The 27990-nt window shown below is 29.0% G+C and overlaps 1 protein-coding gene across 1 annotated transcript; it reads right to left on the reverse strand.

Moving 5' to 3' along the window:
* Positions 1 to 2376: 2376 nt before the first annotated feature.
* LOC116769653 (uncharacterized) lies at positions 2377 to 27395 on the reverse strand. The gene is made up of 10 exons (XM_032660799.2): positions 27257 to 27395; positions 19773 to 20059; positions 8791 to 8891; positions 6455 to 6660; positions 6096 to 6236; positions 5616 to 5818; positions 4750 to 4934; positions 3816 to 3939; positions 3222 to 3334; positions 2377 to 2966 (listed from the first exon to the last, which is right to left on the reverse strand). Exons 2-9 carry the CDS (start codon positions 19968 to 19970, stop codon positions 3227 to 3229), a joined length of 1266 nt encoding a protein of 421 aa, XP_032516690.1. The 5' UTR covers positions 19971 to 20059; positions 27257 to 27395; the 3' UTR covers positions 2377 to 2966; positions 3222 to 3226.
* Between the last annotated feature and the right edge of the window lie 595 nt (positions 27396 to 27990).

A 27990-nucleotide genomic window follows, 5' to 3' on the forward strand; every position in this document is an offset into this window, starting at 1 on the left:
AATCGAATTTTATTAACGTCATGCAGTGTTCCAGTTGGTCTGATTTAGCGGGGTCATTAAGTTGTCTGATGGCTAACGATACTCTATTCCGCGTAATATGCTTTAGATTGCTTTAAAAGTGAACATATAAGTTTTATAGAACATTAGGAAAACGTATATGATAGAAAAAATAATTGAATCATAAGCAACTATTAATTTTTTTTTGTTTATAGTTAAGTTTGAATTTTATTCAATAATTGGAAGGGAATGGTATTCAACCATAGCTAGTTTTAATATGTTACCAAGCGTATCATATCATCTGTGATATGGAAAATTTTAAACTACTCGTGTCTATACAAAGTTAGGATATGTTCCCAACATGCTCTTGCCAATTCAGAAATTAAATGATTGAACACTTGGCATTCATCCAGTCCATCCAAAGACATCCTCTTCATTCAGTTCTACCAAGCTCCATATTTATTATTCTGCTATTTCCTTTAACTTTTTGAATTTTTATTTAATGCTGAATACTTGATTTAGTTTATATTTAATTCTGGTTCTTATAAGACAGTTCAAACTGTTGACAATCTTACACTTCTGGCAATACTTACTTATTCTTCTACTTCTCTTTCTATGTGGGAAAGGATGTCAACTGATTTCATGTATCCTTTCGTCTGTCCCATGTTAAAATGCGACGTAATAAAATGCTACATAACAGTGAACACAATCAGCTATTTTTATTGCAATATTGCTCTTAGATATACCTCTAAATATAACATAGAACATGGAAGCAAATATTCAGCCGTGTCGAGATTTATTTCTGTCAAAAGATTTTGTAAAGTCTGTTTTCTGAAGATTCTATTTATGCTACAAAATGTAGTAGTTTAATATTTAGGGTAAAGTGGAGTAACTTATATTTGATTAAAAAGGACTAAATCTCATTTTCTACTTTCTTTATGTTGTGTGTATAAACACATGTATTTTAATTCCTTTTACTTAAAAGCCTCTTTATGTTTATATACTAAGCTGTGTACAAAATGGAGACGAGATTACGACAAATAATGAAAGAATTTATTGAAAATCTATATATGTATATATTTATAACACAAACTTAATATGTCATTAATAAATTATCATTAATAAAATGTTTTTCGTAAATTAGTTCACTACTGTAAAAACAAGTATTAAGAGTATGGTAATCAACCTATGACTTAGACCAAACGAATATTTTGATTTCATTATTATTATGAAATAGAAAGTCACGAGGGACAAAAATAGAGACTTTATACCAAACCCCGCTTATGTTAATTTGATAATAACTAGATAACGAACAGGATTACAAAAAAGGAAGCAGCGCAGCGTAAGCTAAGGGGGAGCCACCATATTAAGCATGTTATAGAAAACCCGCAAAACCACAGAGCTTGCTACCTTATTGTGTTGTTGCAACGGAGTCAGTCAGTCAGTCAGATTAATTTAGTTATATTAGACGTGTATGTGAAAAGATTAAAGAAAAAAATGCAGATTCTGCCACAGCCACGGCGTTTCTGCCACTTGTTTGATTTAATTGCCGTGAATACGTAATACATATTCCTCACATTTCACATTCAAAGAGAAGTCTTCTGATGTCAGCTTGCAATTATTAGTTCAATAATTTTTTATACCATAACTATGTAAATAAAAGTCTATCGGATTCTGATAAAAATATCGGTATGAAGTTGTTTTAATTTTTAGAAGTAAAGAATATATATATAGAAATAATTGTCTCGTACAAAACAGCAAAACGCTTGCTAGATTTTATTGCTGTTGGATATTTAACTTTTTCCTTGTTAAATGTTAATTAAACTTTCTGGACCCAGTTTGACTCCACAACGCAATTATGCAATGTTAACATACAACTTATTATGCATTTAAATGCGTTTACAGAGTTTGTATACATTTTAGATTTAAAAGTTTCATTTTAATTGTCACCAATTTCCTAACTTAATTATAAATAAAATCTTTTTTTTTTATTTCAAAAACTATTCATTTTAAAGACGAACCAGATTTAGATTTGAAGTTTCAAAACGATTTTATTTTTGTTGTTAATACTGTTTCAGTAACAAAAATAATATCCAGGTATACATTTGTCGTGCATTATTTCATTTTTTTAATGCCTACGTTTGCTTTTTGACAAAATTTTAAACTGGCGTATTTCCAATAAATCTAACGGGGCGTGCTAAAATGTAGTCTTGTTTGAAAGTTGCAGTTGCTTGAAGTTTCTAGCTTTTTAAATCATATTTTGTTATATATTTTTTACCAATTATTTTTAATGGTTCCGTCGTTTAAAATAACGATAAAATAAAATATAGGTAAATGTACTGTGTAGTTTATACTAATATATCAATTGAAACAAAACTGTAATTTAGCATAATTCTCTTTAATTAATTTCCAAGAGAAATATAAACGTTTTTTTACATCAGAAACTGAAAATATTATCATCTATGTCTACATATACATTTACGATTAAATAATAACATTTAATTAAAAAGCAAACATTATATTGTATATCAAATTCAATAGATTTTTTCTATTTACACTTTAGGCCCGCTATATTTAAAAAGATTTCTAATAAATAAACATTCATTTTCAATGGATCTAACAAGATTTATTAATACGTAAATATAAACATACATCGAATAGTCTCCTGACAAATTTCAAAAATTAAACTATGGTAAAGATATTTATGTAAAAACATTAAGCAGCAATCAAATAATACAATCGTTAAAAAAAAGGCTGCACGAGGCTAATTTCATACAACTTTTAAATCAGAAAACGTATGATGTATCTGAATATAAAATATCTAATTATTCATATTGAGTTATAAGAACTATATACATTTTATATTATACACCTACGCATACATAAAACTAACATGCTATCATTCATTCGCTCAAACTGAATGTACTGGGATAAAGCGTTTTTAATCCAATTTATAGAGAATAATAGATCTGAAAACAAAAGAAAACATTGAGTCAGCTTACAATATATTATTTTATAAAAATATTATTGATGCTAGTATGAATGATTTTTCGTTTTCATGAAAAAAAAAACACTTGAATTCAAACATGAATTTTTCGTCGAGACCGCAAGAATCAATCAAGCGGATATGTTTCGTATATAGCTAATAACTTTTAATTCAAAATTTACATTACACTGCGGTATTTTGATTGGTACTTCAAAGAAGGATTCGTTCAATTCGTTACCTGAATTATGTGTCGCGCGGGGTAACGAATGGTGTTATGCCAGTCACTTGGCTAGAGCACTGCTCGTGGGCTTGACCGGCTTTCGGCACAACGACCATTTGTTCCAAGTCCCCCTGTCATAAAAGCAGATGTTATGAGAAACATATCAGTAAAGGACTAGCCGGTAACAGTTCACTTTGTCTAATGTATATAGCGTGAATGATGTTTGTCGTTTTTCTTTATCTTAACAAGTTTTATGTATAAAAGCTAGGTTTATGTTTTTATCGTGATGTTTTTTTACCTTTTATTTATCTTCTTGTGTACATGAATAAAATGTTATAAAATTTTTGTTACCATCATCATTATAATATTGGATTTTACGGCCTCGCGTAGTTTATTTACATAACGTATACCATTCAATATATTTCAAATACACTTTACAAACGTCGATATAATTGAAACATCAAATAAAATACATCAAAACTAAAAAATACAAATGATTGAATGGAAAAAAACACCGAACGAATTTCTCGATAAAATTACTGAACCTGTGTCAATATTGGGCTTTCCTTTTTCATGCATGGCTGGCGTATATTAAATAAAACATCTACTTACTGAGAAGAGATAGCCTATAATGAGATCAGCGTCCTTTGGTGTATCTAAAGCGTCCTTTTCGAGTACGTCAGTCCTCAGCCATCGGCAATCCACATACACTCTCACAGTGTTGTCGTCATGGACACTAAATGGAAAAGCGATAATTACTTACATCTTATATAAATAAAATATAATATTGTCAAAAGCCTTTTTTAATAATAATAAAAGATTTTTTTTTTTTAAACATATCATTTCGCATCTCAGTGCATTAAAATCGAAGTTAATAAAGCTACATGTTGTTTTAAGAAAATTCAGTATGTTTATCATTGTAAATAGACGTATAGAAGGAAAATTGCACGTCGCCGTAATGTTAGTTATAAAAATAATATGTATGTATGTATGTATGTATATACGTATAAAGGGACCATACACTTTTGTTTGAATCTCCATACGATCAAAGTAGACTTCTACTATAACTTTATTTTTCGTCATTTATTCTGACTAACTTTTAAAAGAAAAGCATGTAATAATTATTACCGCTTGAAAACTCTTGCCTAATGATAACATGGTGTTTTAGAAATTTCTAATTTAACAATTTATTAATATGCAAGTGTATATTTAAAATGAGGTATATATACTATACTATATGTTATACAAATCTTAGAAACATTAAAATTCACATTTGTAGACAAAAAATATCTTTCAACGACAGTTACCACCAATAATATTAAAAACAAAAGCAAAGAAGTTAAATGTGAAGAAAATAGTGAGGTAAAAACACCGACAAACATTAATTAATATTAAAATCTTATTTTAAAATAAATTTTTTAAATGTAAATAATGAAAATGTAACTAAAACAGTAATCATTTCAAATATAATTAGAAAACTCAGTTAAAGTGGCTTAAATAAAATAGTTTAAAAGTAAAATACATATATTGCAAAAACGAGCTTCACCTTATAGCGATGTGGTGCCACCTAAAGTCATAAAGTGGGACAGCGAGGTATATAGACCGGGAAGTTCCAGCACCTGAATGAACCAATCTAGCTGCTCCTCGCCCGGCTAGTTCCAGAGACAAAAATGAACCAGTTTTACGTCTTGAACGAACTGAAAATAACGTTCCCTGTCCGTAACCCCCGCTCTGAAAGTAATGTATAACTGTTACTGCTCCAAGCCTTAAAGATTTTTGATTAACGTTTCATATTTAATAATAATTTTAATAGCTTAATTATGTGAAAGTTATTAAATAAATAGAGAAAAATCTAAAGTAATTTTCAGTCTGTATAAAGTATCTTCATATTATATACTATTAATATTAATAATATTAATATAAATAGTATAAATTAATACTATTTATATTAAGCTTTTACGAAATATACGAATATTGATTTGTTTTTCAATACTTCTATTATAGCTATATTTTAATTGGAACATATTCTTCTAGTTCGTAACTAAAAAAAATATTGTTTTTGTTCAACAATAAACTCTTTAAAAATTTACATCAAACCGTAAAAATTTTCGTACTAACTTATTATTCAAACTCGTTAACAGTTTAACGGTATTACTTGAATTTATTTTATAACAAGGTGACCATATTTTTTCGCCCCAAAAAGATATACGCGTGTTGTAATTTAAGCACATTTTAGTAATTAACGTTTAAAAAATACAAAAAATTTGATTTAAAACATAGTACTCAAAGAATAAATGAAAGTTCACTGAATATGTTAATTTGTATGCATGAAGAACTTGATTGCAATTATAAAATTCTTATTTTTTTTTTTTTGTTAGAAAAATTTAAGACAATTAAAAAATATAGACTTACCTCAGGTCTTAATCTTAAAGAAATGAATAGTGTGAATTCTCTGGGGAAGGTCTTGCCTGGAGCGAAGAGTTCGGACGACGCTATCCAGATATAAGAGTTGGGTTTCAGACTAAAGGCATGAGGTCTATCTGGTACTAGACCCCATCTGGCTTGTGCTGGATGAAAATTTCGCCTGGCGTCTGGTGCCAGAGGATTTATTGTACCTGCATTCAAAGTTAGAATCAGTATTACAAATTTTAACTACATACTCCAATATTCAGGATAAAGTTTGGGAGAATTGTTTATTGCTTTAGTACGTACTAAATTTCTGTTCGTATGGTCGTAAAAGTTAAGTGGAGATGTGTTACTACGTTATTTTGGTACTTGTAACTAATTTTATATGTAACTTATTTCATGGCAAAATAGATTTACAAATGTTGCTACGAATAAATATAACTTTATTGATTTAATGAAAGGATTTACAGTAAAATATTTACTCACCATCACATTTGAAGGAATTACATGACCTTCCCTGTTCTCCGTAACCTTCACAAAAATTTCTTGAGCAGTATCTTCTTCTGGTTTGTCTTCCCCCACCACATGTCTTGCTACACACACCCCACTCCCCCCAGCCAGCCCAGCCTGTCATATTACTATTTGTATGAGATCATTGAAAATGGTAATCATTTATTAAAGATCAAGGATGTTGTTATCGTAACTGTATAAGTAACTTTGAAATAAAAATATGCACAAGAAATTATGTCTATATAAGGGAGCAAACAATTTTTTATCTTTAGGACTTTTATTCAAATTAATATTAGTATTATTGGTATTTCAAAAATTTGCTATTAAAGACATACCGACAGCATTCCATATTGCTATATCGACTCCCAAGCTCCAAGGAACTGCTGCTGCAGTAGCTTCCAGCCAGGGCCCATCAGCTGGTGTTGTTTCCAGGTCCACAGCCGGTTCACTGACACGAGCGAAAACCACAAGCTCGCTTTGTTGGACCATGCTCCAGTTAAAGCAATCACGTAATTGATTATTGATTTTGAGATTTACCTGCCTAAAGAGAAAACAAATGTATACTAATGGATATTAGTACATATATAAGGAAAATGTTGGCCTAAAGCCTGTACTTTATCTTATAACTTAACTTTACTAAAAGTTTATATGAAAAATTTTTGAAAAATCTAAAACTAGGGAAAATATGTTACGTTAATATGTAAGACATAATTTTTCTTACTCAATGAATTAAAATATTATTATTTTATTATATCTCTGAAAAACACGTTATAAAAATTTAAAAAAAAATCTCAATATCATTTCATACGTGAATATATTTATATTTTTATAGATTAAACGTCTAAATTATTTCGCCTCGGAAATTAACAACGCAATTTCAAAGAAACGAGCAAATTCGTAACATAGCTTTTCATGAATAAATCAGGTTTAAATAAATTTTGCGGCTCTAAATAATATTTCTTTTATATTTTCGAGCTTTTATTATTAAAACTCATAAATCATTAAAAAAAAAAGACAAGCACAAAAACGGATTTTATTTAAGGTTTAAATTTAAAATGCGGTTTATCGATGCGAATAACAAAAAGAATGTGATGCTGCAAAATCTGAAATGCTAACTTTATCACAATACAATGAAGCTATTTGTCTCGACTTGCAGGCGGTCGTGGTGACAAATAACTGCAATTTCGCTGACCGCATTTGATATTTCTAAAAAAAAAATCTCTTTATATTTTTCAAAAAACGTACATTAATTTAATAGATGACAGTGGTGGATCGAATCGTGATTTTAGCCTGCATGTCCAGTTTAAGATTAACTAACATCGACATTTAAAACATTTTTCTTTTTTTTTTTAATTCATTATTATTTCTTAGTCATTTACTAAAAAATTTTAAAGTTTATAATATTTATGATACGAAAATTTTATGTAACTTTCAATTTGGTATTATATTTACGAATAACTAATCCCTTTAAAAAGACCTCTTTCAGTTACCCTTGAAAGGCAGCGTAAATTTCTTAAAATAAGTAATTAAAAATTTAGTAATAAAAACTATCGTTTTACTAATAATTTTCGAACCGAGTAAAATGAAAACAGAATTCGTCACCATCTACGACTTGTAATATGCATTGAAAGCAAACGCGTCAGCTAATTTACAACTTAACATTTTATTACTAAGTAGCTGAAAGTTCGGCTTATAAACGATATTATCTGACAAAGGTTCGCATTAGCAAGTAACAAATTTAATTTAAAGTAAACGCTAAGCGGTAAGGTGCACCTCTATTCGAATCACGGCACTTTTGCTGGGAATTTAATTACACGGATCGCGATCTCACCACGAACTTGCTTGGTTTAATTGAGTTCCACACTAATCTTTTACTCGCTTCTTACGGAGTTGGAAAGTGTGGATCGAATGCAAGTTTTAATAATAGTTGCAGATAATATCAAAATATTTTTATGGCAGTCCTGTTACATTGGACTCGCGAGTACTTACAGATAATGTATCTTATAATATTGTTTTTTTTTAGTTATTTTTGTCTTATTATTTCCAGAAATAACCGACATTTGATAATATTTTTTCAATGGAATTATTATTTGGAATAATACGAAATTTTACAATTTGTACTCGCTCTTCATCTTTGACTTGTATCGTATTCTTGAAGTCATGTTAAGCAAACTTCAAACCTTTCCGTGCGTACTTCACACGACTTAGGCAATTAACTTTGAGAAATAGTTAAGTCTCGCGATTAAATAAAAACAGTTATTATTTGTTATTGTGCGAGTTAAATTTCTTAAATTTGAACATTTTACGTTGGGATCTTTTTCAACATAAAATATATCTTACAAATATCTAACAAGTATGGACATTACATTGAGAAATGATAACAAATGAGATCTAAGACTTTCGCGACTATTAATTTAAATGAGACTAATATTTACGGATAACTACACGTATTTTATTGTTTTTAAAAACTACATACTCCCGGCCATCGTCTGTCCGTGATCACGGTTGCTGCAAAGTAACCGAAACGTCGTGAGTATGTAGTTTTTAAAATAATAAAAAATACGTATAATCCTAAAATATAAGTTTAATTTAAATGATACCAAATTAAAACAATGTTTGTATATATGTATATGTTATTTTGTTAAATATATAGCATAATGTGAGCAGGTACCTATCTGTCGTGTTGTAGGGTGATCCTGCGTATTGGCTGATCGATGCCAACTCAACTCCACCTCTGTATATTGACACTAAAGCCAAATCAAATGTCTTTATCTGAAACAAAGTGTTGATATATTATAATGAGTTGTAACACGGTACAAAGAAGATTTTAATGTATATTTTATAAATTTAAAGTCAATTGTTGTTGTATTTTAATATAGTTAGAAAAATAAACTACAGTCTTAACTGCGCTATACTTTAAAACGTTGGTTCCCAATTATGGTTTAACGTTTAAAATTCTTAAAAAATTAGGATGTTACGATAAAATCGTTGAAATAAAAATAAAATATTTTCATACAAAATTACACATTTAACTTTTGATTGTGTTTTAAATCTTCAAAAGAGTATCTTCTTAATATATCGAGATACATATCTCAAAGTTTAAAATATGTTATAGTTATTTTGAAATTTTTTAATTAGTTATTGTTATAGCAAGAAAGCGACCTTTATTGTTATAAGACAGTCCGAGACACTACAATAAATTTACTGCATAGAAGAACCACTCAATAATCTGACTTTAACATTTATCATAAGAAATTAAAAACTGTTTGTTTAATAACTAAATGTTATTCTGCAATGATACAACATCCATTTGAAATTTTAACCAAACGAGTTAATAGTAATATACAAGAAATAAAAGACAATCGATTCAAAAATGATCAACAACACTTAAATGTTACTTATCTTAACAATTAACCGAAACGAACCTATGACATCTATTTATAAGAACAATGTTTAGCTCCAGAATAGCTTCAATGTTGAACTTCTGAATAGCGAGTATAACATCCATCAATTAGTTTCAGATTAATTCAGATTATTCTCAGTATACAACAGAGATGAATCAAGAAAGGGGAATGCTGAATCGAACTCGTCTATTAAATATTATTGGCGTATCCGAAACTATTGAAATAGTTATTGTAGCACTGATATATAATCATTACTTTTATCCTTATCTTTCACCTATATACGACTTACGTAGAAGTATATGTATTTTCTTTCGATTCTTTTCACGCATAAAATCGCAGTGACATTTGTTTTCAGGCATAAAATCGATTGACATTATTTGATATTTGTAGATAAATGTGTTTCCTAACTTTGAAGTGAGCATTCCCAAACTACAAATATTAGTTGCTTATATAATCTCAAGTCACGTCCGTTTACAGTATATTACGGCCTAGAAAAACTTTTTTATTGTAACAACCGAGAAATAGTTTTCCGCTGCCGCGTCTCTATAATGGAGCAACGGAAAAAAGGTATGCCCTTAAATGTTCGGATTTAAAGAAAAATAAACCTTAAGTCGTTTTAATAAGTTTTAAAATTAGTGTTCTCTTCTCTTTTCGGTAGCCATATTCTGATATGGGTAAGCACTTGGTGACATTTGGATGATCTCAAATATATAGATGTTTAATAATTTTCATCTAATATGGTAAAATTCCAAGAAATACTAATTTTCATTGAACATCCTTTTACATTTCAATTTTGTCGAATTGTCGGCCATTTAAAAATTCTATTGAATTATGCATTAAAAGGACGAATCTCTTTTTTCACATTTCTAATAGTTACAGATGTTTATTCGCTATTATTGCCACATAAATTTTTTGAGTGCAAAGTTTTTATTGCAACTAAAGTTAGAATTTTGACACCAAAGCCAACTTTTGTAATGTATTTACATATTACCATATTACGATGGTAGTAGTGACAGAAATCCGAGTTTTATAAACTTTATAATTTATGACCACAGCTGTATTAGGAGAGGGGCAGAAATTAAATTATGGCAAGACATTAATTGACCATATTTAGAGTGGTGCAAAAATGATAACGATTTTAAATAGTTGCAACACTAGGCTGGCTAGCAAATTTTCGAATTGGCTTTAATTGTGCGTGTTATTAGTAAAACTCAAGAGATTTGGGGATTTGGTCAGTCTCTCGGTTTAAAATGCAATTCCTGTAACATTTATGAAATTTTCATAAATTTATCTCGTCTGAAAACATGAACATCAATGATAGTATGAATTGATTTGCGTTTCATCGTCATATATCTTGTGTATGTTAGAGGCACATAATGCGGTTTACATTATAAAAGCTCTTTTGTTTTGGCCAAGAGTTGAATTCAATACTTAGGGAAAGATTACAAAAATTTGCGATACATTTTTAGCAGATTCCATGCAATACAATACGGTGCGTTTTGCTACAAACTACAAAATGTATATAAAAAAAACGATCAAGGCCCTTTTTAGTTTTGATTTTCCTTTTTTTTTTTTAAACATTACTAACGTGATAATCCATGAAGTAAAGTAAAAGCATGACTGCTCAATCTTAATTTGTAAAACTTTAGCAATGAACCTTTCATTTGAGTCCTGTTTGTCTTAATTGAATTTGTTCTTAGAAATAAAACTTTGCCGATTTTTTTTCATTGACCTTGCATTTGTGAGTAATAGTATGAAGTTTTGAAAGTTGGTGTCGAGAAAAATTTCTTTGCAATAAAAACTTTTTAATAGCATCTAATAAGAAGACAAATTGTCACCTATTACTTTCTTGCCATAAGATACATTATATACTTTGATAGTTTTATATTAGCAATATTTATAAATTGATCATTCCTTTACGTATGTTAAGAAAATAAATAAATTTATTTAATATCTAAACATAAAATAATCACGTTTCATAAGATAATCATTATATATCGAATTTAAATTCAGTAATCCAAATACTAAAAAAATGATCTAGTTCCTTCAAAATTTTGACAACAGCAATTAGAGAACATTAAGAAGCAATGTTTGCAAATAAAATTTAATATGTTCTAGAATGTTAATAATTCAATTTGTAAATTAAAGACTTTTGCCTATCAGATTTTTATCTAACAGATATTTTAGGCATATTTAGGTTTATTTAGATGAAAATGAATCGAGTTCCATAAAAAATCCTCACAGCTTGACCCATCGTGGTTATTCTGGATATCTGAAAATATTCTTCATAATATACTGTCATCTTCAGGTAAAGGTCACGTGCTTAAACAAGTAATGGTACGCATTAAAGTATGTTGGAATAACTAATCTTATTGTAGCTGCAGTATACATCTTTGGACTCCTGGTTGTGTGCAAAACAGAAGAATAGAAAAATCAATTTTTTATTTAGAATTTACATTTCCAATCCTATTTTAATGTTCTTCTGAATAATAAAATGCTAGACTGGAATATATAATAAAATTAGCACGTTATATTTTTGGAATTAGCGTTTTTTAATTTGACTTCATTTCTTTTTTGCTGAACCTATGATGAAATCAATTTCTACATATTTTTAAGGTTACCTAGAAGACCTAACTACATAAATCCTTATTATGCAAAAAAATGAAGATTCCTAAAGAATACTCGAAGTAAAAGCCTATTGGGCTTAACCAAGTTTAAACGAAATTAGATAAAAATCAAATCAATTAGTATATTATACGAACCAGCCAATTAAACATAACTTAGATTGCAAATTTATCTATAAATAATGTATATAATTTTAATTACACTACGGTTGCAGACACCAAAACAGAAATATAAAGTACTTCACAACAGCACTGACGTTTTAAATAAGCAGAAGCCGAAATGTAATGAGGTTACGTGCCGCCAAACAAGGCAATTAGAACGTTAGCATTTTAAATAAAGCATCGTTAAGTATGGAAGTTTATGAAAATAATTATTATATTACTCTATCCAACAAGGAAGTAATTAACGTCGCCTTAATTAAAATAATTATAAAATAACTGAGGCACGTCTTTATTAAGACACTGTTAATCAAAATTGCTGCCATTAACATAATTTGATTCACTAATAAAATATACATTGATTGTTTCAGGTTTCAGGTTTTCATACCGCTGTGATGAAACTCGATCTATATAATTATGAATAAAAAACTTATTATATATTTTTTCAACGCTTCGCCTTAATGATCAGGTCATAGAAATACAAAGAGGAACAAGAAAAATTAATCCTCTTTATATTTATTCACCAATGTTTGTGTTTATTATAAATTTTTTGATGCAATATATAATGAAACCACTGAAACAATTATTTAAAGTGTAATTACAGAAATCATACCATTTTATATTTTGTTAGCGATAAGACGTTTATACATATAATTTGAAAAAAAATAAATATTTTTTTATATTGACTATCGTTTTCCAATAATTTTTTTAGAATTTTTTTAATCAGGACCATCTTATTTGCAGTAACGTAGGCTTTGTTAAGGAAAGTATCACGGAAACCTAATAGTTATTAAATTATATCTGGTTTTATGTTCTCAATTACAGACGATAAGACCATAATATTGTTTGTGTTCAACAATTAGAACTTGGACTTTATACGAACTAACATAACTGAAAAGTCATATAATAATTGTATTGTAATATAAAAATACAAAACTACTTTTTTCCTCCGAAAAATGTCATCAAGAAAAGCGTCATTTCAATATATTACAATAAAGTACCCATAGACACAATACACACACACACACATATATATATATATATATATATATATATATATATATATATATATATATATAATTTTCTTTTTGAGAATTCTTCGCTACTGAGTTTTAGACTCGTAGCTTGTTTATTTCTATAATCATTCTGATTTTCTTTTGTTGTTTTATTCTATAAATTTGTTTAACATGAAGATTATATAGAGATTAATAATCAAATTAAACATCAAGTAGAAAATATAGAGAGAGAAACTCATTAACATGTGCTAGATTCGAATCTCGAAATATTAGTTTGTGAATTTTCAGTGGCGTGTTTCATATTTTTCATCAAATTTAAAATTTCATACATCGTATTTTTCATCCGATTAATAAAGAGAGTAATATACTCGTATATTTAAATTATTTTATATATTTCTTCATAATTAATACATTAATTTTTTTATAATCGCGTTCATTGCAAGAATATTTAATGTGTTGTACATCAACATTCGACTGTAATAACATTAATGCACTTTGAAAAGATTCAAGTCAGTGGGTGATGTCATATCCTTTTGATCTAAGATAGAGCCGCTTAGTTTTTAATGGGGCGCTGGGAGAACTTGAATGAACAAAAATATTTATGAACTTTTACTATTACATCGCAACGATATTATACCGGCTTGGATAGCACAATGAACCTTCTCATAAAACATACTGAAACCCCTTCTTTATCACCGCTCCCAGCTTCACATATTTTCTCAATTTATTTTAAGATCCTGCTACATAAGTCTTCGTTTATAAATTTCTCAATCTATCAAGTATTTTATTATTTAATTGTATTTATACTAATTTGCAATAATTTTTCAATAACAAAATAATATCTATATTAATTGAAGATGTAATTTCACAGCAGATGTGCTAAAAATATATATTTGTACACGTATTTACTATGTGCCTACTACATTTCCGATAGCTACCAAAACCATGGCATTGATAAATTTTAATCGATAAATTTAAACATAGAAGAGAACTATAATTTGCCTGATGGAGCTTTACCAAAAAATGAAAGGTAATGGTTTCCAGGCTTGCTAGTAATGGAGGACCACAAAAAAAGTAGTATTTTAAGATTTTAAAATTTATTGTACTATTTCATAAGCTTTTGGTAATTAGAAATCTTTTAAAGATTTTGATACTTTATTTTAATAATGTAACACAATTGTATCATAGATTTCTTTGATTATTTTGAGTATTTTGTATGGTTATTAGATAATTGAAACCTTAAAAGAGCCATCAAGTCCGTTATGAATATAACAAAGGTAAGGTAATTAAATAGGGCGGCAAGGCACACCGATATTGCTTACATATTGAAACAATTTTTAAGAGGGTTTTTACTTTAAGTGTTATTATTTTTAAATCTGATTCCTTCTTAATTATTTTGATAAATTCATATTCATGGAAGTTTTATTTACATATAAATATATGATCAAATAATATTTTTTCAATATGGTTACCTTTTTTCGCTTTTAACCTGAAGTTTCGATTGTTTTGCTGTAATTGTGTTCACAAGTTTTCACGCAGATAAGTACGAAAAAAGCTTTTTTAATATTTTAAGTAGAAGCTTACATCTAAAATCTCTATACATACAGGTTTGACGTGTTTCGGATTATTAAATTCTCTTCAGTTTAGTTGATTGAACGATAGCTGGCACATACATCATACTTGTACACAGGTGCCTTGATAACTCTCTTCTGGTTCTACGTTGGCATTTATACTTCAACTATTTCCTTAAAAAAACCTCCGCAATTCTATACAGAAATGTGGGCAAGTTTGTAACTGATGCAGAATTTTATATAGGTATTCAAACTTGATAATCGTAATTCTAATAAACTGGGCTAGTAATTTTATCAGTTCACCAAACGTTTGTTTTTTATAACTTAATTATTGAATCAACGAATTTGTAAATGTAAAGAATTTCATAGATTTCTTTGTAAAAGTCGTTATTGACACGTTTTTATAAAATCAAGTCTTTATAAAAGTGTAATTAAAGTTTATATTTTTCTATCGATAGTGGCGTATTCCCTTGTATTTGGCCTTCCCTTGTAGTGTAAAAAGTTACTTGAAAACAAATATATACTTATCGTGTTTTACAAAAATCAAATTTGTAATTGAAATACTACCTAATTCCAATTGTTTATGGGCCCACACACATGATAATTAAATATCAATAGAAACTTCAAGTTGAGAGCAAGATTACAACTGATGTAGAAATTAACCCATAATGGAGGTAACGAGCTCGTTGAAAATTGAGAAATTTGATAGACGATATTTAAAACAGATGAAAATTCAACTGAAATGCGCATTAAGAGTGAAATTAGCAGATATTAAAAACACGACCAGCTCTACCAGTTCTCAAGTGCAGTGGGAAAAAGATGATGGGATGGCAATGTTTCTTCTAATATCTTGTTCGTTCTAGGATTTGAAAATAATTTCTTTCATAGCAAACTGCGAGAATAAGAAAAAAGTTATGACGAAATTAGAAATCATCTATGAACGGAAATAAGAATATAAGACAATATTAATTGACGAGCGATTTTATCAATATTTATATAATGTCAGTGATATGATATCATAATACGTATCCAAAGTAGAACGCTTAATAAAACAGCTCCTGGAGACACTTGAGAAAATCAGCAACAGTAGGAATGACCAAAATTCTACGTACTCTACCATCGACACCCCCTTCACTTAGACAAGCATACCTGTCACTCGATTAGGGAAGTCAAATAATTTAGAACCTAAATTTTCGCCTAGTAGACATAGAAACCAAGTTTTCCAATGATATAAAGTTGGTGAGCCGGCACTGGTAACGTCAAAAGGAGATTTTAGATCAAGGAACAGAAACTATACGAACAATGTTATATGCAAGCAAACTTCCCTTGAACATGTAAACAGAAGCTGTCAACTGTACCAAATATTTGTTGAATAGGAATACATCAGAGAGACAGGTAATAATGTTACAGCATATGAACTGTGGTATGGGGTGACACCTCATTTTCAAACTACTGCATTTGCAACCTCATTTAAAAGCGAAGTAAGCTCTCCAAGAAAACTGATAGTCTTAGTTACTTACAACCATGATAATTAAAAGATGTATTGTATAAATACAAAAAAGATTACATTAACTTAGGAGGTGAATGTAGTACTTGAAAAGAAAATCTTTGTGCTTTTGTAGAAGGGACAGCTGAACTAGAATATGATTAATTATTGTATAAAACGTTTAGATGAACAAGATGAAACTAATTTTCCTTCAAAACAAATACGTTTGAAGAAGTAATAATAGAGAAATGTCTCATTACGTGCTCTTCTGATTATACCCTTTAATAAATATCACAGAATATGAAATACCTAATATTTAGGAAGGAGCGATTTAAAATCGATATTCTCATTTATGGAAGAAAGCTGTGGTTGAAGAGGTTCAGTCACATGAAGAAATCAAATTTGGATTCTGAGTGATCAAGCAGATTAGTGGATAGTTTCGAGAAGTATACGCAATAAATAAATATAAAGAAGGAGAAATAGAACAATTAAAATCACAACTGTGTGCAAGAAGGTTCAAATAAATCAAGGGCTTAGATTAACACAAGACTTAATTATAATTTTTGATAATTATAATCTATAGTTTAAATATTGATAACTAAGAGCCTCATTAAATTTATTAATAACCCTGTTTTTCACAGAAGCAGTAAACGTATAGATACACAATATGTATAATTTTCTTAAAGATAATGTGCGAAAGTAACTTGTTAACATTAAATATGCTAATAGTTCACTTCAGTTAGCTGATTTCTTAACTGAAGCTTTGACTGTAAATTATTTTAATGCAAATGGAGATAATAAATAGAGAAACGCATCATGTGACTTATGTTTTGTAAAATGTTTAAGTTTCAATAAAAAGATTTTTATTTTCTGAAATGTTATGTTTAAAAGTAGGGTCAAATAACATTATATATTTTATAAAAAGTGGGACTGTGGAATAAATAAATTTATAAGATGTTTCATGGGTGTCTCTACAAAATGTTGTTCCCATTGTCTTTATAAACGTGTAGGTTAAACCTTTTTTTGTGTGTTACTTTCCTACTGTAAAGGGTCATTAAAGAACAAATATATTTTATCGTATCGTATATAAATCTCGCGAGTTTTAATTTAAATATTGCCTATTTCCAATTTTAATCACACAATTTTTTATTCTATGAACACAGACGTAGAATAAATATCACGTAAATGCGGTCTGTAACCGCAATAAACGATCATACGAAATCACTTTATGTGGGATTGTACATCTGTTTACATAAGTATTACATGAAATCATTTAATTCTGTTTTGATTCACAATAGCAGGCAATCGGTTCAATTACTAAATGGCACCGTTCAATTAGTACCTTGAATGTTAGTTAGTGGATTTATTTTATATCTGGTATTTTATGTATGTAACTCAAAATAAATATAAGAGCATATTAATGTTACCTTATATAGTCTCTGTAATTTGATTTTTGTATTTTTAAGAACTTAGAGCTTTTAATAATGCAGGGGAGGTCCATTCGCTACGACGACTAGCTATATTCTGAGTTCAGAAGAAGAGAGTTTTTGCTATTATGGTACTGCGCCCATTGCTACAATAATTAAAGTGATGATAAAGCGTCTATCTGACATTCTGTGCACGTGTTTCTATCAGTCATGTTGTTCACGAAGCAAATGTTGTTTAGTTCAATTAGTGCATCTCTCAATTAATTGATCAGTATGACAGTTCTGCACTATCCTGCCCATCCTGATTCCGCATAATGCTCATTGTTGTTGGATTTCTGCAAATAAACCTGTTCTTCTTTTCAGTACTCTACATCAAAATTTAATTTTGTAAATTTTATTATCCTGTATAATAGTTTCCTCTAAGGATGAGAAACTTTATGTCACTTGAAGACTGCTAATACGAAAATTATTTTAAACGCTGAACTAAAAACACTGGTTATAAGATTTAAAGCTGATAATGAGTATTTGTAATTCGTTAAAATAATAGTGTAGCAACATACTAATTAAGTTATTAACGAGTGTATACAGCAATCAAGCGCTTACAGCGGTCGAGCGCTGCACCGCTATACGTTCGTGACCATACTTCCACACGCGCGTGTTCCCCCACTTCGACCGCCGGCTATATAAAGCGGATCGTGAGGCCAAGCGGGCCTGTCGGGTCCTTCGGGCCCGAATTAAACGGGTAGGTCCCATCGGGCCGCCCACCCCTCCCGGTGAAGCTGTAAAAAGGCTAACAGCTACTGTCAACTCGAAAAACAAAAAAAACAAGCGGGCCAGAGTGTTCACTGCGCTCTCAGACTGCTTCGACCTCTCTGGCCGGACAGCTTTGGGAACCAGTGTGCACCCATACGCACGGGGTGTCGCTGCCTGTACATATCTTTACTGTGTCTACAATAAATACTACAACTATTCGTGTTATAATAGCTATATTCTTCTTTAATTGTTCTTTTCCATCGCAAAACACTGAATCTCAACAAAAAATGTGTGTAATGTAAACAAGTTGCAGTTGTATTGCAGTTCCTCCAAATGACGACTAAAGATGACTTCTAAATACTGAATATGACTAGATCGCAGCTTTCACATGCTATTTTTGAAAATTTCTTAGTGATTGCTTTTTTTAATGCAAACGACTTAATTTTTAATCGCATAGGATTACATAATTATCCTTTATCAATGGTGTGAGTGACTTATCACGTCTGGCATTAAAGATTTAAATACATTTGCCATTACTCGGATAACGTCACTGGGGAGATACTGATTGCGTGGTTACCTATCTTTTGATGTCAGGATATTATCCAGGATCATGATGAAAAAGTTGAGTTTTTAAGAACTCTGACCGGTTTCTGTATCTGTATCTGTATCAGTAAAGTAAATGAAACGAGGCGTTCCGACCTCTACGACGACTACCTCTGTTCTTAACTTATGCGTTGTGAGTGCTTCCTTTTATTTTACTGCTCCTACTGCCACAACAGTGCAAAGGATGAGAGATGTTGATTAAAAAGAAATTTTTCGTATGTGACGTGTACAAAACATCAGTTTTCTATACATCACGTGGTATTTGTATTCATGCACGCATTTCTTTGCGCCTACATATATAAATATGTCCTAGACGTTGGTGGTATAATATCTGCTTTCAAACTTATTTTGAAAGTTTCATTAATACATATCCTCAGTTACAGTAAACATAATAACTTTTATTAACATATAATTTATTTGGATAGTACATAATTTTGATTTTAATATTCCTTTTAGAAATTTTTGAAAAAGGAACTAACTATATTTAACGCAAAAAAAAATTTCACTTTTGCATTTTATAATACACAGAATGCAGTTGGAAATATGATTCACAAAAAGTTTGTCTGTATAATAGTTAAAGTAGAAAAAGAAAATGTTTGCAAAGAATTACCTGATAGTGTGCCTGAACGACCACCGCCCTAAAAACTATTGAAGCATCTTGAACTCTCGTTTCCAGAGGCCTTTCTGCAAACTTTGGGCACTGGCTGTCACAAACTACAGCTTGCCCCGACAAAAACAAAACGACCATCAAGATATATCCATTGGAAATGCCACGGCACATCCGAGATGCCATTTTAAACTTAATCATTATTACAATAAGTCACATATTCCTTAATTCATTTCACTGCACTGCGTTTTTCTCGTCGCTTCTTTTGACGTTTTCTTTGCATTTTTTATCTGAAACAAGAAATTGGTTATTTGAAATATTGAAACGTTTTCCATTTTATAAATTATTAAATATTCTGACAATTTCTAAATATTTTTCTTATATTTGTAGAACAACTACGATGTTATGTACTTCTACGATTGATGCGCTTGAAAACTTCTTGATATTAGTACCAGCTTGGATACACTTAATAATCTCTGGCAAAAATTTACAAGAAATTAAGATAGAAATTCTTTTGAACTTAATAAAATATCTAGAAATATGTGCATAAGTAAACAGTTTTAATCAAAAGAAATTTTTTTTATATTAGTTTAACAATCGCTGGCTTAGATCACGTATGTGAACCAGATCCATCAGGTGTCTAAACCTTCTAGATATAGAACTAAATATTATGCATAGTCGAGGTGGCCTGGAGGTTAAAGGGCTACATCTCACACGTGAGGGCGCGGGTTCGAAACCTGGCAAGTACCAATATGATCTTTTCATATGTACTTTCTAAGAGTATTTAGACACCACTGACAGACGGTGAAGGAAAACATCGTGAGGAAATCTGGTCTTATACTCGTAATTTCAAATTATAAGATTGAAATCGCCAATCCATCTTGAGCAGGCGCGGTGATTAATGCTCTAACCTTCTCCATGTGAGAAGAGGCCTTTGCTCAGCAGTGGGCTCCTATAGGCTGATAATGACGATGAAGATGATGAAATATTATGCATATAAATATTGTGACTAAAAATTTACAATAATATTGTTAATCATAAAGAATACTATGACATTAAAGTTTTAAAAATATTTTATAAATATATGACAACAGTTTTATAAAAATAAATTTGAATTGAAAATTTTATAACCTTTGTAAGACGGCAATAACAGTAAATTTTTATATCCGAAAATATTTATCGATATATTTACTACCGCAATCCGAAATTAGCTATAAATTCATAACTTATGTTAATAATTAATTATCTTTCATTATATTGAAATCGATATAGCCTGTTTTCAGGCAAAAATAAGCAAAAACAGGTAATTCCTAATAGGGTTCAGACAATGCTCCTTACAATAGATACGGGCATGGAGGCAGGATGAACCATCTGTAGTAATTACGTGCGGTTTGAGGTTAGTTCTATCATTCTTTATAAGTAATGTGAGTTGGTTGTATGTTACTTACATAGATTAAATGTGCTAATAGTTTAAGGGTTGATGAGATGTAGAGAGGTCCGTTAAACATGGTCTGAGTTAATTAAAAATCGATGTTTACTGTTTTTTAACTGTTTATATAGATAATATTTAAGAACAATTTTAAAATAAATGTTATGATTACATATATTTTTTTTAGATATATAGTCCATTATTTGTAGGCATAAACATAAAATATAACTTTAATCTTTTATATATCAAAATGTTATTTTACTTTCGTTTACTTCCAGGTCAACAAATTCAAAGTTTAATCATTTTCTGCATGTATCTCGGAATGTCATTCATAAATGATTAATATTATGTTACACTAGCATCGCATTTATAAATTATTATTAATTCTCTGCAAAAGAGAGAAAAATAATATGCAAAAAGCGTCAGATTTCATCCATAGCAATTCATTAAATCAGTTTCTTGAAATTTTATTATATTCAGAGTGTGCATATTTATTCAATGTTTCATTGTATATTTTACGTTATTAAAAATTAAAAGTATTTCATATTGTAAAAGCAATATTTTTAATAACTTCTGGAATAACATTAACGCTTATAATATTTATTACAAAATGCATATAAATTCATTTCGAGGCGCATTATTATTTGATAAACGAATGATCAACGCTATAGAGATATTATAATCCTCTGAAATAATATTAAATTAATATCTATTTATAGTGTGACTGAGAAACAAAACAACATGAATATTCCAATATAACTCGGAACCCTCGTTTTCGTATCGAAATGTAATCATCTTGGCACCATTAACGAATGACGAGGCACAGATGCACTGCATTCAGTATTATCTTGAGCGGAACTGCAAATTACTATCTTAGGGTTGCACAAGAACTTATATAATTCTATTTATCCAGCGCCTCGTACGGATTTATGTATTTTATTGAGGTGATTAGGGCTGTGTATGAATTATATTCGTTGTACTTCGTTCGCCTTAAGTATTCTAGATAATAGTAAAAAGCATTATGCTTTAAATTAACGGTATAATTATAATAGGAATGAAAACTTTCTGTAAGCACAATCGAGGATTCAAAGAGTTCTTAAAACAAATGTTAGCTTGTGATTTATATAATAATACATTTCGCTTGATTGAGAAATAATGTCATGTGCATTTAAGTTTTCGTATGTGTAAAATCATAACATGGCTCCGTATTACATGATTTTTAATGACGTGATGAAAAAATTCTTAATAAATGGTGTCACGTGTATTTATGTATTCAGCATACATTTAAACGAAGATTTACGATTATCGTGATGGATACGGAAAGTGGTGATACAGAAATTAATATTTTGTTGCTTGGAGCATTTAACTTATTTTCCAAATCCTAATACAGGAATTTTATATACGAAAGCGCATTGATATTAACAAAAAAGTAAATTTTTAATTTAACAGTTATCTTTATAGTATACTATGATAATTTACGCAACTTATATGTCATTCTCGTTTCATTTCATGAAAATAATAGTTCGAGAATATTAAGATGAAGCTGCCATCTATTAGGTTTTCTCACGAAAATGCTAATTAATGTTCCTTGCTTTGAAGTAGAAAAAACATTGTAAAGATATTAAACCTTTGCACCTCAGTCGTCTGTATGACGATAAAATTATGGATGCTTAATTTACAAGCGCCACTAAAAGCACGACAAACAATTCATAAAATAGGATTGATTTTAAAAGGTACATAAAATTTAATAAATAAACTAAAATAATAACAAAAAGAACGGTTTAAAAGAATACATTTCTCCTAAGACTGTTTTATACTCGTACCAATAATAGCAAATATAATTTCGGTCAAAATCTATCTTAATTGTCGGGTTCTAAGCCAGACAGAGCATTTTAAGCCTCTTATTACGGTTTCAGACCTTTTTGTATCTCTAATGATGGAAATGAAATCACAACGGAATTTCTAAGCTTTCATCGGCTCACTAACAAAGTATATAACAATAAAACATATAAGTGTTATTGGTATTAAAAATGTATTTTCACAATAAACGGAATTGCTGAAAAAAAAATACTTTCATTAAATTTTTCAGATACTGAAATCAAAATACAAAAATATAAATCTTAAATAAATATTATTCGATATATTTATTTTTGCAAAATAGATACTACATTTTTTACGAATAAAAAATACAAAAAGGTTTTTTTTTATAATTATTTTCTTTATATATGTTCGAAATAGACATAAAAGTATATAACTTAAAATCCAATAATGAGATTATCTACAAATCATATTTCATAAATACTTTAAATAATTCTTTATTATCCAATTGTCATTGTAGGTAAAATATCTTCAGTAAATCATTATTTAAACAGTTCTGGAAGTCTGAAATTATCCAAACATTTATTTAAGGTACGCCTATTAATAATCAAAACAAAACCTTATATTCCTCAAGATATATTTACATATATATTTCACGAATTTATATGATAAGCAAATTCGCCACTCAAAGCATCGCTTTATCATGTCAGATATTAAATTTAATCAGATCATTAGCTACATAAAGGTCTGATAATGGATATTTGAAATTTTGTGGTATAAAATTAACATTTCAAGATCTAGTATAAAGTTGTAATATAAATTTCTATCATTGAAATTGTCGTCGCTATTATGAGAACAAAGACTTTTAGAGGGAAGTCATTATTTCCTTTGAATTTAATCTATTGTATACCTCAATTGAGTGTTCTAAAATAAATATTTATTGCCATAGCCATCTAATAGGCTTATAAAATTACTTATTATTAATATTATTAAGGTTTGAAATGATTGTAATTAAATAAATTAAGAATACTATTTATTTTATGTAATGTTTTATCATATCATTTGATTTTTTTAAAATTTCAGTTAAAGAGAAGGACAAAGAGGCCAAAAAATAATGGTGACCGATTTTATAAAATTATTTTTAATATTATTTAAAATGGACTATAATCTTATTGACTTGGAAATACCGTAAAATATAAAAGCATAATAAAAAATACGTTTCACTCATATTCATAAGTTTAGTATTCATGCGCCGCTTTCAACTTTTTGCCGGAGCTGAACTTTCTGTGGTTTCGGTTGAATGATGGTCAGTTTTTCGAAAAATTTGAATTTAAATGAAGGAAAAATATTTATTTCCATACTTTATATTGTCCTATATGATACCTAGATAATAAAAAAATGGTTAATGAAACAAAGAGGGAATATCATAATAAATATGAAAGGTAAGGATCTAGTTAACGGAAAAATTATTAAAAGAAAAGTTTATGTCACTTAAACTTTTTAAATAATTATATAAGGAATTTAAGATAAAAGTACTATAATAATTTTCATGAACTCACCAAATTAATTTAAAAAATTTCGAATTTTCTGACTTAACAATATTAGATAACAAGAAGCGTCAGATATTTTTAATTCAGATGCTCCTAATTTTAAAACCCATATATATAGGATATACATTATTTTACAAAAAAATATATATTTTATCTGATCAAAATATTTTATCTGATATAAAATATAACATATACAGCGGAATTTGTGGCATAGTTTTTCCAAAAATGTTTACTCTTTTTCGCTTTTTCTGAAAACATCAATTCTGATTATGAAAGGTATTCTTACATCATCTACACATTCAATGACTCTTACAGCATCTACACAACTTTTTATCGAGCTAGGTAGAAAGCATAATTGATGTTATTCTTACTCTTTATTCGGATTTGCCAACGGAGCTTTTTTAAAAAATATTAAAACTATATATTTTTTTTAATATATTAAATCTAACGACAAGTTAGTTTTTTAAACATTTGCGTATTTAATTAGGAATATAATCTTTTTATGGATCCTTTAACAAAAACAAACGCAAATTTAATATTGGTAAGCATTTGAATTTATTTGCAACATTTCGTTTTTACATTGGGGAAAATTGAAAAAAAAAAAAAACAAGATAATAATAAATTGCAGAAAACAATAAAGACAAAACAAAAAATAATAAATGCAAATCAAGGGTCACCCTTTTATTACCAATCAGAATATTAAATCTAATAACCTCAAAAAACAAAGACCCAAAAAACAATTTGAATTTAAAAAATTTCTATGGAATAAATTTTTCTCAATAAACAAATAAAATGTCATGTGAAGAGGGTTTTTCATAAACATTTGTTTTTCGTTGTTTGCATATTAATTTACTTTACAAGGAAAGGACGCAAAGTAATTGAATTCTACATATTTTTTTTTTTATTAAATTTAATTAATAGTTGCAAATGATGATCTCCAACACCATAAAGAGAATGTGGTGGTTGAAACACGAGGAAGTTATAATATATATAAAAAAATATTTTTTAAAAATACCTAAAAGGGGTCATTCTTTTAGCCAAGAATCACAATATTACATTATCGACTTTGTTATTGCGAAGACAAGATACAGCAAGCGTACTACGAAGCATAATAGAGGTAGTTGGAATTGTGAAAAAAAGACTACTTATTTCTAATACTCCATGGTGAGACAAATCGGTTCTTCATTAAATTGAAATATGTGTCAATGAACAAAACCTTACTTTACTTAGATTCTGAAAGCTTCCTCATGGAATGTTACCTTCTAAATAACTCCATCATTTCACATCTTTCAACATATCGATCTTTATAAGTCATTACTAACAACTTTCATTTAACTATAGACATATTTGCTTAATATGATATCTAAAAATCAAATAACAGTGTATTATCAATGTAATATAGTTTTATTAAATATTTTTATCAATAATTGATTATTTCTAAATATATATCTCAAAAAGGTCTGAAATTGATTCCTTTTGTATATTTCCATTACGATTTAACTCGGTAGAAGTCAACCGTTGTTTCCTCGGGGACTGGACGTATGTTCAATTTGTGGTCGACAGTTGTTAAGAAGGTTTATTGATGATACTTTTTCATCGAATGATCTTGTTTCTGACCTGTTTTATTCTACTTACCGACAGTAATGTTGGCAGTGATAGCATAAAAAGAGAAAGTAATTCTTAGGAAATTGTTTGGAGGACCTTAAATTATTAAAATAATGTAAATGTTTCTGGCATGATATCTGTAAAAGTTTTGATTTATCTTTTCTTTATCAAATTGATATTTAAATGATATGGCAGATAAAATATATAGTTGTGTATATAACACAGGAAGTATTCGACTTGTTTTTTATTGGTATACTAAATTATCCCTTGGTAATTTTTAAATACATTTTCTTGCTTTGATCCGCACGTATAGATAAAAATTTTGAGAAACGAAACTGAAATGGAATAAACGTGGTAACTAAATCAAAATCAAAATAATTTCCTTAGAGGTTTCCTGGAGGAAGTAAGACATAAAAGTTATACAAATATTATTAATTTGTTTAAAGATCCGAATTTATAATCCGACATTACTCTAAAGTGATATTAAGTAAAGAAAATTTTTTTTCTCAAATATATTATAAAATCTTATGTGTACCCGTACGTTGTAAATTTTGAGTACTTAAATTTTTCAATTTTCTAAACCAAATAGAGCGACTTAAAATGAAAGAAAAAATTAAATGTCAAATAGTCAAGATATATTTATAGTATTTGTACTTTTTATTCGTATCAACATTGCTTTCTACACACAATAAATGGGAAACTAGAAAAAAATAATATTATATATATATATACAGATAAATAAAATAGTATAAGTATTTAATATCGATAGGAATGTTTAAAATTTTCATTTGAAATCGAATTTACATAAATATACACGGAACAACACGGAAGTAAAAAATACAAAATTTAATTTTGGGTTTGTCTAGAAATAAGCATTATTGAAACTAACAACAGAAATAATGTCTTAAAAAATATCTTCTATATCAATTACATTTATTACTTCATTTACAAAAAGGAAAAATAAATAATAAATATATTTTATTTTTATAGTAAATTTAAAGTTAGCCAGAATTCTGAACGCATTTACAATGTAAAAAAAAATCGGCAAAAAAATGTCAGAGTCCAAAAAATATCAGTATACTCACATTAAATAAAAAATCCGACGTGTAATCTCACAAAAGAAACACAAAAGCACTGTCCTATCCACCAGTTCTAAGCCGCGACAAGTTTTATTATATTGAATATTTTAAATACGACAGCGGCGCGTCCACACGCGACCACGTCAGAGAGGAGACTGAAGTGCGAGCTATAGGCCATAACGAGTTCAAACTACGCCAACCCTTAGGACTTACTGGGTATTAGTGATGATTATAGAACGTGATGTTTTTTAACAGTTTTATCGTTTTACTGATTCTTAATAGCATCTAAGTATATTTTTTATTTACTTTGTAAATATTTACCTTAAAGCATTTCTTGTCAAGGATGTTATCGATCCTCAAAATCCTAATAACTTTAGTATCTACTCCACAAGATTTTTTTCATTTTAAATCCTGCTAATAATTTTGTAATTGCGAAAGTCTCCGAGTGTTTATGGATGTTTGAATGCGTGTATGGATGGAAGGTTCTATAGATAGACGGATGTATCGATGCTTCTTGACCAATGCTCTTTCAAACAAAGACTACGTTGTTGATTCGATGAAACTTGATATTAATGTGGATAGCACGTTTTAGGTAAAACGTAACTGTACGGTAACTTGACCTCACAATAAAATATAGGCTACAAATTATCCCTTCATTCTCTTCTGGTTCCCGCGGGATCACGTCACAACAGTTATATGTAGTACAAAGTCACGTGATAAAGACGTGACATAGATGTCGC

Source organism: Danaus plexippus, chromosome 14, assembly GCF_018135715.1.
Source record: "Danaus plexippus chromosome 14, MEX_DaPlex, whole genome shotgun sequence".
Taxonomy (NCBI): domain Eukaryota; kingdom Metazoa; phylum Arthropoda; class Insecta; order Lepidoptera; family Nymphalidae; genus Danaus; species Danaus plexippus.